The sequence below is a fragment of the Stigmatopora argus genome, chromosome 7, assembly GCF_051989625.1.
Source record: "Stigmatopora argus isolate UIUO_Sarg chromosome 7, RoL_Sarg_1.0, whole genome shotgun sequence".
Classification (NCBI taxonomy): Eukaryota; Metazoa; Chordata; class Actinopteri; order Syngnathiformes; family Syngnathidae; genus Stigmatopora; species Stigmatopora argus.
The window spans coordinates 5,152,523-5,165,569 of NC_135393.1; the positions used below are offsets into that span (position 1 = coordinate 5,152,523).

General features: G+C 47.3%; 1 protein-coding gene across 4 annotated transcripts in view; it reads right to left on the minus strand.

Moving 5' to 3' along the window:
* The window catches only part of ldb1b (LIM-domain binding 1b), a 31,236-nt gene that overhangs the window by 8,311 nt on the left and 9,878 nt on the right, over positions 1-13,047 (minus strand). The window contains exons 1-7 of one of the 4 annotated variants that reach the window (XM_077605784.1): positions 8,998-9,280; positions 7,125-7,227; positions 6,424-6,468; positions 6,152-6,227; positions 5,971-6,073; positions 5,713-5,885; positions 39-161 (exon numbers count right to left, since the gene is read on the minus strand). In XM_077605784.1, coding sequence (XP_077461910.1) covers positions 39-161; positions 5,713-5,885; positions 5,971-6,073; positions 6,152-6,227; positions 6,424-6,468; positions 7,125-7,144 — 540 coding nt within the window. In that variant the 5' untranslated portion in view covers positions 7,145-7,227; positions 8,998-9,280. Of the gene's footprint in view, positions 1-38; positions 162-5,712; positions 5,886-5,970; positions 6,074-6,151; positions 6,228-6,423; positions 6,469-7,124; positions 7,228-8,699; positions 8,840-8,881; positions 9,281-13,047 lie in introns of those variants that run through there. The other 3 variants (XM_077605782.1, XM_077605785.1, XM_077605781.1) reach the window with 3 other exon arrangements.

The window sequence follows — 13,047 nt, forward strand, 5'->3', positions numbered from 1 at the left end:
TTAACAATGTTACAGATGCAAGACTGCCCTCCACTTACATGCATGGCCAGTATACTGCGAGGGATGAGCTCACGATGTTGTCGAATGCTAAAGTGCCACGTTTTTATCCTCATCATGTCGTCAAACATGAATTCCAAGTACAAGCGACCTTCAACACACACCTACAGAAAAAAAGTCAAAAGTAGAATGACATTAGGATAGGTATTCAGAGTTTAGTCATTAAAAGGATTACCGTATTTTCACGACTATAAGGCGCACTAAAAAGTCTTACATTTTCTCCAAAATTGTCAGGAGTGGCCCTTTTGGCCCTCCAAGGTTGCCGTCGACGCGTACCGGCTGTAGCCAATCCACTGATTGCTTTCGTTTCCTGTATTTAAGTAGCGACGCGTCATCACACGTCGCCGGATCGTTGACTATTGTTGACTGTTGTTAGCGGTCGCTAGCTGTCGTTATTCTGTTGTCTGATTTGTTTGTGCGTGCGCGTAGCATGCTGCCGTTCTGTTCCAGCCCATTGTGGATTTGTAGACCCTTGTTTATTCATTAAAGAATGTAGTTTGAAGTGATCTGGCTCGAGTCACTCTCACGTCTCCTGCGCTTGGGTCCCCAAAGATATTCCCGATCGCGCTGCGACGACGCAGCGACGCAGCATGATCGTAACAGAACGATCCGGCCATAATGGACCCAGCGGGAGGCTACCCACGCTCGAGCCGACGCTCTCGTCGACGCCAGCCACCCTTCCCGGAACCCCCCCGACCACATGGATTTTTCGGTAGGCATCCCAAGACCTTTTGAGGAGTTGGATATGGACACGCTTTGTTGTGGGCACCATCTGGCAGCGGAGGAATTCCGACGAGGAGGTAATTTTGAGCCTCCACCCACATATTATCCCTCCCTCCGCTCAACACGTCGCAAGACCGCGACGTCGCAATGGCACGACACCCACGATCCCACACCATCTGTTCATCGCCCTTGTTGTCCTAATTCGAACTCTAGCGATTTTGTTCCTCATTGGAGGGAGGACCCCCAGCCTCCATCGGCCCCTTTGAAACGCCAAATCTCTGTAAATTGGGACTATGACTGTTCTGAGGGTGAGGACGGCCAGAGGCTAAGTGATTTGGATGCTGGAGATTCGGACTGGGACGGCTATTTTCTTAGCCGATACGGAATCCGATACGCTCCAACTGAGAACGCTGAACGTTATGCCCCACTAGAGAAGGATCGCCATTGCCCCTCCGACTACTCTGACCTGGATTACCCCGACCGGCATCAACCAGGTGGGTGGCCCATCTACACTGGACTACCACGTGGCGGCGGGTATGCTGTGCCGCCCTCCCGGAGGAGGCGGCGAGCGCCGCGCCGCAGGGAGAAGCGGAAGGAGGGCCTGGACGCTCAAGCCCCTGACCAAGCTCTTCGCTCGACCTCGCCCGTCCAAGCTTCCCGTATTCCCGTGCCGAGGCCACGCACAATACTCCCTTTGCCACCGGGGCCGCCAGTCGCACCCGTGCCGAAGCCACGAACCAGGCTTCCGGTGACGGCTGGCCTGCCTAGCTCCGTTCTGCCGAGCCCCGTTCTGCCGAGCCCCGTTCTGCCGAGCCCCGTTCCGCCAAGTCCCAGACTGATAAATTTCATCCTTGCTGATTTCGGCCGGCCCGATTTCCGCCTCACCCCGGCTGATTTCCTCGAGCCCACCCCTTACCCGCCCAGCTCTCTCCCGTCCATCTCTCTCCCACCCAGCTCTTGCCCGCTCGGAAGTGGCGGCGACGCGCCAGGGCCCCTGGACGAGGGGTTCGGCGAAGGCAAGAGCGACTCTCCGGCGCCCCTGGACGAGGCGGCCGGCGAGGGAGAGAGCGACTCTCCGGCGCACCTGGACGAGGCGGCCGGCGAGGGAGAGAGTGACTCTCCGGCGCTCCTGGCCGAGGCGGCCGGCGAGGGAGAGAGTGACTATCCGGCACCCCTGCGCGAGGGGGCCGGCGACGGCGAGAGTGACTCACCGGCCCCCCTGCACGAGGGGTCCGACGACGGCGAGAGCGACCCTCCTGCCCTCCCGACCGAGGGGACAGGCGGCCCCCCGAACAGCCAGGGTAAGGTGCCCGACGACCGTTCTAAGTTTCTGGTGTCTGTTAAGGGCAGGGGGCTTGGCCAGCTCCTTAAGGACCAGCAGGGAGGCCCACCGGACCGGCTACTCCCACTCCTCTCCAAGCGCCGAGGTCTGCCGGAGAGGCCTCTCCTACGTCTCGTCATCGGCCGGCGCGGACGGCCGCCGGACCGACCATGCCCACGCCTCGTCATCGGCCGGCGCGGACGGCCGCCGGACCGACCATGCCCACGCCTCGTCATCGGCCGGCGCGGACTCCCGCCGGACCGACCATGCCCACGCCTCGTCATCGGCCGGCGCGGACTCCCGCCGGACCGACCATGCCCACGCCTCGTCATCGGCCGGCGCGGACGCACGCCGAACCGACCACTTCCTCGCCTCGTCTCTGGCCGGCGCGGACGCCCGCCGGACTGGCCACTCTCCCGTTGCTTCACGGGCTGGCGCGGACGCCCGCCGGACCGGCCAACCTCTCGTTGCTTCACGGGCCGGCGCGGACGCCCGCCGGACCGACCATGCCCACGCCTCGTCATCGGCCGGCGCGGACGCACGCCGGACCGACCATGCCCACGCCTCGTCATCGGCCGGCGCGGACGCCCGCCGGACTGACCATGCCCACGCCTCGTCATCGGCCGGCGCGGACGCCCGCCGGACCGACCATGCCCACACCTCGTCATCGGCCGGCGCGGACGCCCGCCGGACCGACCACTTCCTCGCCTCGTCTCTGGCCGGCGCGGACGCCCGCCGGACTGGCCACTCTCCCGTTGCTTCACGGGCTGGCGCGGACGCCCGCCGGACCGGCCAACCTCTCGTTGCTTCACGGGCCGGCGCGGACGCCCGCCGGACCGACCACTTCCTCGCCTCGTCTCTGGCTGGCGCGGACGCCCACCGGACCGGCCACTCTCCCGTTGCTTCATGGGCTGGCGCGGACGCCCGCCGGACCGGCCAACCTCTCGTTGCTTCACGGGCTGGCGCGGACGCCCCCCGGACTAAGTGTACAGTTCCCGCCAGCCCTCCCTGCCTGCTTTTCCGCTTTTCATGGACATTTGGCTTTGGGACGTCTAGAATCCGTTCCTTAGAGGGGAGGTACTGTCAGGAGTGGCCTTTTTGGCCCTCCAGGGTTGCCGTCGACGCGTACCGGCTGTAGCCAATCCACTGATTGCTTTTGTTTCCTGTATTTCAGTAGCGACGCGTCATCACACGTCGCCGGATCGTTGACTGTTGTTAGCGGTCGTTAGCTGTCGCTAGCTGTCATTATTCTGTTGTCTGATTTGTTTGTGCGTGCGAGTAGCATGATGCCGTTCTGTTCCAGCCCATTGTGAAATGATCTGGCTCGAGTCACTCTCACGTCTCCTGCGCTTGGGTCCCCAAAGATATTCCCGATCGCGCTGCGACAACGCAGCGTGATCGTAACAAAAATAGACAGGGCGCCTTATAATGCGGAGCGCCATGTGTAAGCTCTAAAGCAGGGGTCGGGAACCTTTTTGATGGAAAGAGCCATAAACAATTCATATTATTAAAATGTTAATCCTTAAGAGCCATACTCACAATTCAAAAGTCAACATACATGAAAATGTGCCATTTTTTTAGTCATTTTACCACTTTTAAAGTACAAAACGTCTCTGAATTCTTTTGACAACATTGTTACGTTGTTGCTAATCAATGAGTATCAATGAGAAAATCCATGCAAAAAAGTGTAATGAAAAAAAAATGATTATAAGGCGCTGGGGTAGTGTCAATGCCATAATACCAACGTAACGCTCCTATTCCTGCGCTTTCTCACCAGCAGTTTCCATAGTTTACCTCATAGGTTAGTGGAGAGCCATATGCACCCATCAAAAGAGCCATATGTGGCTCCCGAGCCATAGGTTCCCTACCCCTGCTCTAAAGCCAGAGTTGATTTGTGCGTGCCCATCTCGCAGCAGCGGTGAAAAATCAAGTCACAAAAATGAACTCTGAGCTTGCCGTCATTCCCGGAGGCTTGACTAAAGCGCCAGGCTAGTTACGCCACGATTTGCGAATGGATTGTGGCCACTTGGTCGAACGTGTCTGCTTGCACTGCCTTTTAAAGGCACTAACAACAAATGCTTGAAAACCGCTGGACATCGGCATCAACCGGGCGTTCAAAGCAAAGTTGCGAGCGGCATGTGAACAATGGATGATAGGTGGCGAACACAGCTTTACGAAGGGTGGCAGGCAGCGCCGGGCTAGTTACGCCACTATTTGCGAATGGATCGTGGCCGCTTGGACGAACGTGTCGGCTTGCACTGTTGTTCGAGCTTTTACCAAAGCCGGCATCATTTCTGTCGAGCCACATGGCAATGTGAGTGACTCTGACAACGAAGAGAGGGAACCCGGCGTTAATGATGAATCATTTGGACAATTGTTCAATTTGGACGCAGAAAATGAGGACTTTGATGGATTTGTGGGTGATGATTGATCAAAAAAAAAACGTGAGTACATTGTAAAATGGCTAAATAAAGTACAACCGAACTCAGTTTTGATTTCGTTGCCTTTTTAAAAACGTATTTTTAGCGTGTGTCCGTATATTTAAGCTGGTGTATGTTTAAGCTGGTGTATGTTTAAGATGGTGTATGTTTTGCCATGCCTGGCTGCGCCTTTAAATGCGGTGCGTCTTGTGTGTGTCAAATACAAAAATAGCACTCGTTACTGACACTGCGCCTTTAAATGCGGTGCGCCATATAGTCGTGAAAATCGCATCTCATCCAGCATTAAGTTAGAGGGGTATACAATTCATGTTGTAAGTTTATTGGTCCTTCCTATTGATTATAGTAACAAAAGCATCACTTAGATATATACTATGTCAACAGAAGTTGGGCCAGGCCCCTTTTTCCAACCTAAAACCTAAGTCCTTATATTTGACGGGAAAAAGCTAAAAGTCCCAAAATATATTGGACAGGCATTTTCATCTCTGCAGTCCCACTTCATCATCAAAAGATTTTAGGACGAACAAGAAATGGTGTCTGAATCAAAATTTTGGGTCATTTTCAATGCTTGTACTTCTAATATTTGTATTAGTAATGTCTATTCAATGTACGTTGAGAGATTTGCACCATAATACAACAAACAAACAAATATACATAGGTGTTCAGTTCTTTTTTGTCACATGTCACATTGTAGTTTTGGTGTCCAGAAATATATAACCTTTCATGCGTTCATTCATTTTCTGAGCCGCTTATGCTCACAAGGCTCACGGGGATGGTGAAACATATCCCATCCAACAACAGGCAGTAAGTGGTACCCCACCCTGAAGTGGTTTCAGGCCGATCGAGGGGCACAAAGAGAATAACAACCATAGACACACACACACTCAAACCTAAGGACAATTTGGAGTAAATAAATATAACTATTCACAACTTCCCCTGAATTTTACTGCTATTATTTAAATTCTAACATCCAATTAAATTTTAAATCAGGAATCATTGATTTTGTATTTGTTTGTCAGGCATTGAAGGATGTTTCGAGCCTTTTTCCAAATTCAGTTCATAATTTCATGCCTAGGGTTTGACACGCGTGGTTCAACTCAACCAATTTTTAAGTAAAATTGTACTCTAGAAAGAGACAGGGGCAAAACAATATAGATATTTTTTGGCATTCACCTGTGTGAACATTGGCTTTCCATTCTGGGAGACCATTGTGCACTGATCACAGTCCAGGGAGACAAAGTTGTTGTGAAATGACTCCTTGGGGTGTTTCAACACATAGTAGAGCTCTGTGGCACCACCTTCAAATATACTCCGAAAGTACCTTGGAATCAACGTCCGGCCAATTGCTTAATAGGTGAAAAGAAAACAAAGAGAATTTCATTAAACATTAGAGATTAGGTGAAATGTATTTAATACGGCACTTGTCCTTACTGTAGCGTTTTGGCCCATCCTCTAGACAGAAAGTAATGGTCAGCATGGCATCATCTTCAAAAAACTCCGTAGTAAACGCATCCCACCATAGGTTATCGCAGTCCTACATTTTAGAAATTAGACAAATATTCCATTGCCCACACATGGTTCGAGTGTTGTGCTAATGAGAGAGTTTACAAACCTCTGTCCAGTTCTGTAGCCGTTTGTTTAGTTCAAATATTCTGTAGTCTGTCTGGTTGCCATATGGTGTGTGCCTCCTACGCCATAAAAAGACAGGAGATGAAAACAAAAGAAGAACAGTTGGCTTGAGGGCAATAAAACACAAAGAAAATTCAGGGCTATAGTACTATCAGAGTTGTTTAACAACCTTATTTAGCCTGGTTATACTTTCATGCTCAATGCATGTGATAGGAGACCGCAATATTATCTGTAAAGCAGGTTCTGTTGTCTTACCCAATTCCTGGCTCCAGGTATGTGGGAGGATACATTGGGGTTGGGCTGTAAACGAGAGAAAGAGAGTTACATACAATATAGCGCAACCAAATCATAACACATCAAAAACTGTAACAAATCGGAAGAGAACAATAAACATTTCGTTAAGTCACCTAACAGAATATAAAATAAGAGCGTCAAGATCAGAAATCACTCTGAACACCTGAAAAACACTTTCTGTAGTAGCTTAAATGAAGATATCACAGAAGGAATAATTTGAAAAAAATAAAAATCAAGCGGCAATGGTTTTGTGAAGATTTCGCGTAGCCAAATCAATCAACTTTGTTCCAAAGGCTCAACTTCCATGCCACAGAAGCATTAACAACCACTATATTGAAATATTTCTCCCAGAGAAGCGACAACAGGTCCGCAACAGTGCAGGATATTCCTCATTTTCAAAGGGTACACTTCAACAGAAAATTCTCCAAGGGCAGCTGTTATAGGTACTATTCACATATAGAGCTTTAATTTGTCAAATATAAATTGAAATTTCAGCTAGTAAATCTTATGTCAGAAATTCTCATTCTGAGTTCCAAACATGCATCCCCATTTATATCACCTGGCATAACCTTTTGACATCCAATCGAAGTCCCGCTAACCAGTCCGGTTATAATACGAATCATGCCCTCAACATATCCAAAATGAACGGGCATGAAACTCACCCCACGTCTCTGTCCAGCATGGTGCCGGGATGGAAAGGAGGGAAAGTGCTACCGTTGGGGGGCTCCTTGGGGGAGTACAGCTTGAACGATTTGGAGGAACAGCCTGGAAGTAAGCAGAACAAAAGAAAACAATTAAACTGCAATATTCATTATTTTTTGGGGCAAAAAAAGGAATTTACGGTCTTGATTTGAAATTGAAAATACTGTCATGAGGTACACAACTACTAAAACATTATGAATGTGGAAATGCTGAGCGCATCCGGGATCCACAAACAATTGCTGTTAAGGTCGACATTAAGGAAAAAAATGCAAACATGAATCTAGTCCTCTATTTTCCAACAAACAACTCTAAATAATTCTTTTTCCATCTCTCACAGGCTCCAATCCCTTATATGTATTACTCTAATTGGCAAGCTTTCTAAAGGCTATCCGGGGTAGCAGTCTCCAGGTCATGACCCCAGTCGTTACCATGGTGACGCCCCACCTCATAAATGTCTTGTCTCAACATAATAAACATGACTGTATCTCAGCATACATGTAATTGAGATGTGTGCTTGTGCCAGAACAACAGAAATAGAAATTATTTACATATGTAAAATGTTTCATCCACACACCAGAGACTCAATCATCCAACAATCAAACACAAATGCACCAAACTGAATGTCAGCGTCATATTTTTGTTACAGCCCACGCAAGTCGTTTGGATGTAATTTAAAAAAGCCTACTGTTCAGTCAAGACCTAAAACAAGTTTTGCAACTCCAACCAAGAAAGTATGCCTTCATTTTATTGTCAACAGAAGCTATTTGCTATGCAAGCAAGAGTGCGCAATGGGCTGGGTACAACAACAGGAAAGAGAAAAACAACATAAATTGCGTTTATAAATAAATAAATAATCAATGTTATGTGTCCATTAGTTGGTGAGAGCTCCATTAGCTCCTCTCTTCTCCTGTTAGTGGTTAATGACAGGCAGTCCCAATCACATCAGCAGGATTCCACTTCCTCCATTGGGAATTGGTTCATTTCTGCTCAACAAGCAGACACTTCACTGTCCAAACTCACAGGATACGTCACGGGTTTCGTGGCTAAGTGACAAATAACCTACCGAAACCCGATTGTATACAAACTCTACACCGTGTGAACTTTTCGCGTAAAAACAGCATCACTAGCGTCGTTTTCAGGCGCCCAGCCTGCACCGAAACACCGAACAAATGAAACTTTCCCGTGAAACAAGACCATCTTTCCGAGTCGAGCGTTATTCAAATTGCACGTAACCTTTGCAAAGACACTGGAATTTTTTTTATTGGTTTCAGGTCGGTGCTGGCACATTTTACGAGGGGCTGTGAGGTTACAAAGGCAATTAGAAAGGCAGCACTATGCTAACATTAGCTTTTAGCTAACGTTAGCTTTGAAGATTTCGAAGCTAAAAAACACTTTAGCACGCGTGCAAGTAAATAATATAGAAACGGACAATCTGTAAACATACAATAAACGAATATCCCCACTGCGCTCGGTCGCCAGTGGGTAAAATTAGTAACTAAATGAGTTAATGGCAAAGCTAACGTTAGCTAGCTTACATGGCAGTCGGCATCCACCGCTAGCCGCTCCGCTAACATCTTAGCATTAAATCCCCTTTCAAAGGAGGATCCACCAAAACAATCCGGAAAAACGCAGTGGCACCAACCGCTAAGCAATATCTACTCACGAGACAGGCTGTGGGAAAGCTGCGGATCGCGTAGCCGGAAAAGCGATCGTTTACCTGCGCTGAAATCCAATGAGAAGACAAATGTTTACAGATCCGTGCAAGAGTCCGTGCCTACGCTCCGTGCGTCAAGACCGATAGGGCCGCTGAATGGACGGCTCGGCGCAACGTACCCACACAACACGTCCCAATGAACGCGATCGATGCACTTTTCCGCCAAGTGTGAGGCCGTAGAAGCAATAGGGGCCAAAAGCGGCAGTGTGTCGGCTATGTTTTGTCCCGCATGAGGCCTTGTCAAAGGGCTAAAGCCTGTTGTGGGTTTACATACGGACCCCGATGAGCCCTTTGTTCACGGGAGGACATGAACAATAGCTCTAGGCCCTCCTCCTCTTCCTCCTCCTTTCTCTCCGCAGTACATTTGCTCTTCTCTCCCCTGACCGCCACCGCTAGTCGCCCCCTCCACTCCCCCACACTCCCCATGCAAAGCTCATAAAGGTTGTCTGCTAAGCATTTTTCCCTCTTCCTGCTCCTCCTCCCTCATCCCATGCTTTCCTTCTAAGTGACAGAGATGAGAATTGGCCTAATGCAGCCAAGTGGAAGTGTGTGGTTGGAAATGATGTTCACCACTGAGCTGCATACTAGTACAAAAAGAAGGCAAAAGAAAGTTGAAAGAAGCATTTCAGATTTGAATAAAAATAAAACAAATAAAAATAAAAAGTGAAAAGAAGCACAGACAGGGCGGCCCGTTGGATAAGTGCGTCGGCCTCACAGTGGGGGACCTGGGTTCAAATCCAGGTCGGTCCTCCTGTGTGGAGTTTGCATGTTATCTGTGTGGGATTTCTCCAGGTAATCTGGTTTCCTCCCACATTCCAAAGACATGCACGGTAGGCTGATTGCCCCTAGGTATGAGTGTGAATGTGAACAGTTGTTTGTCTCCTTGTGCCCTGCGATTGACTAGCCACCGATTCAGGGTGTCCCCCGCCTAGTCCCCTTAGTTAGCTGGGATAGGCTCCAGCACCCCCTGCAATGAGTTTAGCAATAAAGTGAAAATTTATTATTTCCTGTTACATAATGGTGAGCTCCTATGGGACACTGGTTAGCAATCAATTATACAATATCTGTGTTCTGCAAAATAATAAAAAATAAAAGAAAAACATTCACGCTTACGGTGGCCCTGTGGAGCGAGTGGTTAGCGTCTCGGCTTCACAGCTCTGAGGTCCTGACTTTAGATCCAGGTCACGTCCACCTGTGTGGAGTTTGCATATTCTCCCCAGGCCTGCGTGGGCTTTCTCCGGGTACTCCGGTTTCCTCCCACATTCCAAAAACATGCATGGTAGGCTAATTGGACACTCTAAATAGACTAGCTTCCTTACACATTTTGGAACCATTCACATTCCGATTATAGAAGTCGGAACTGTTCATTGTGTGGATGGTTTCTTTTTGAATACAGACAAAAATGACTTAAGAATTGTGCCAATATTTAATCTTGAAATTGTGGTGGTCTAGCTGTTAGTACAGTTGGCCTAAATGTTATTGGATTTTGACGTATACGGGAATATAATTTCTACACCTCTGCCTGAGAAATCCTTCTGTTGTCTGGAAAAATTTAGGTAGAACCTTTGGTCTATAATTTCAAAAACTATACAAGGTGTCCGGACTGTCACATTAGTGTTTGATTTTTGTTGCTTGTTTCTAAACACAGCCATAAAAATATCACAAATACCGGGCATTATTACAGAGGTTGTTAATTTTTCATAACTACTGTATTTTTCCCCAAACAATTTGGTTTAACTCACAATTACTCAGTCTCATTCTTCACCTCAGGACTTCCTATAAATGTTGAGAATACAGAAGAAGAGAAAACACAGAGTGGCATGTAGGTCTGCCTACTTTAGGATTCTCACTTTTGTTTAAAATGTTTGATTAAATAGGTTTTAAGGGTCAGTGATGTTATGCTTTCTCTCACTTAGTTTTGCTAGCAGTTTACCGACAGATTTTTCTATTGGAATATATTAGCACTTTTTAGTTCCATGGCTGTTTGATTCTTGATTTAATCAAAATTGTAACCAGCAAGCAAGTATTTGAAAGACATCGCCTTTCTTTCGCTATCTTTTACCCACACACATACGCACAAATAACGCACACTCAAAGCATTAAGCTTAAAGGAGAATCCCATGGCCTCTAAATCTTCTTAAATCGCCTCAAAATATAATCAGATAGACAGATCACAGCCAGAAAAAAAACTCCCCCATATGGGAAAAGTTGGAGAAAAAAAAGAACGAGTAGTACGTATTGACTATATGTCTGTCATTCACGAACTATGATCAACAAAAACAAACGTGGATCAGATTTTTCAATGCCATGCCACCACACTGTTTGAAAACACATTCATCAATTGTATCCATTGACTGCATTGCTTGTCCTTATTGGGGTCAAGGGTGGGCTCAAGCCTAACATGTTATGGGAATTTAGAGGATGTAGCAGTTACTGTTGAAAACCTACACAAGCACAAGCGAATTCCCCACAACAATATTGCACATGGTAATAATTTCTTCTACGCTGGACAAAAAGGACAATATAATTAGGCGGCGATAATAAATCAGCTGACTCCAGTGATTAAAAGGTTCACATAGATTTTAATAGATCAGTCTTACTGTCTTAATTAAAGTGAGTTTCATCACGCTGAGGATTATCATGACCTGAAACAACTTTTTGAAAAGTCACTCTTAATGCTAGATTACATTTGATGTTTAATAGCCAAAGGATATACCGTTGGCAGAACTATTTTTAAATAGTTAATTATTACTAATTCCGATGTGGGTTCAATGTGGGACCTTCCTGTGTGGAGTTTGCAAATTCTCCCTGGGCTTGCGTGGGTTTTCCCCGGCGACTCCGGTTTCCTCCCACATCCCAAAAACATGCATGGTAGGCTGGTTGTATATTCTAAATTTCCCCTAGGTATGAGGGTGTGCGTGAATGGTTGTCCGTATCCTTGTGCCCTGCGGTTGACTGGCCACCAATTCAGGGTGTCCCCCGCTGGATTGGCTGGGATAGGCTCCAGCACCCCTCGGGACCTTGGTGTGGATAACTGGTAGGGAAAATGAATGAATGTCTCTAAACACAAAAACTATTGCCTTGCTATCTGGCAGCACATTTTGGCAAGTGATTGCATCCTGTTTAAAAAAATCAAGAAAAAAAATACACTGAAGCGCAAATAAAATGACATTTTAGGGGGGGGGGGCACTAGCGTGAGTGGTTAGCGCGTCGGCCTCACAGCTCTGGGGTCCTGGGTTCAAATCCAAGCACTGGGGGTGCAGTGAATTCCAAATGGGTTCAAATCCAGGTCGGTCCACCTGTGTGGAGTTTGCATGTTCTCCGTGGGCCTGCGTGGGTTTTCTCCGAGTCTGGTCTCCTCCCACATTCCAAAAACATGCATTGTAGGCTGATTGTACTCTCTAAATTGGCCCTAAGTGTGGGTGTGAGTGTGCATGATTGTTTGTCTCCTTGTGCCCTGCGATTGGCTGACCACCAATTCAGTGTGTCCCCCACCTCTGGCCCAAAGTCAGCGTATATATATATATATATATATATATATATATATATATATATATATATATATATATATATATATATATATATATATATATATATATATATATATATAGGTATTTACGAAATTGAAAAACCATTATAAGGAAGGCCTCCCCTGATCAGTGGCAAAAAGAAGTTGAGGTTTATTTTATGTGGATACATTACTTCAAACTTGATAAATGACACATTTATTATCTAGCTGGTATGACTCGTTGCTCAAAGAGAAGGATGGCAGCTTCTTGGCAGCGGCAATTTATGTCCAGGACTACGGTGTAGTGTAGTCATTCATGCCAGTTTATGTGTGCCTCTGTGTGAATCCAATGTGGATTTTGCTATTTAACACTATGTCCACAGTAGTCATGGTAACAGGCAAGTTTTCACAACTGGAGAGAGGCAAAGAATCATCTGTGGACACACAGGGGTTAATCCAATGTGGGTGCGTGTGTGTTGTAAGCTTTGCCATTGAAATGTTACATGACTGAGTTAATCCACAGAGCAAGTGTATGTGTCGGGTGATGGAGAGGCAGTGGGGGTGGGAGGTGTATCAGGATAAGGCTTTAAGGGCTTACACACACGTCTCTTTCGCTGTGAGGCACAGGGCAGGCCTTATCTTTAAGCAGCACCCTTAACAG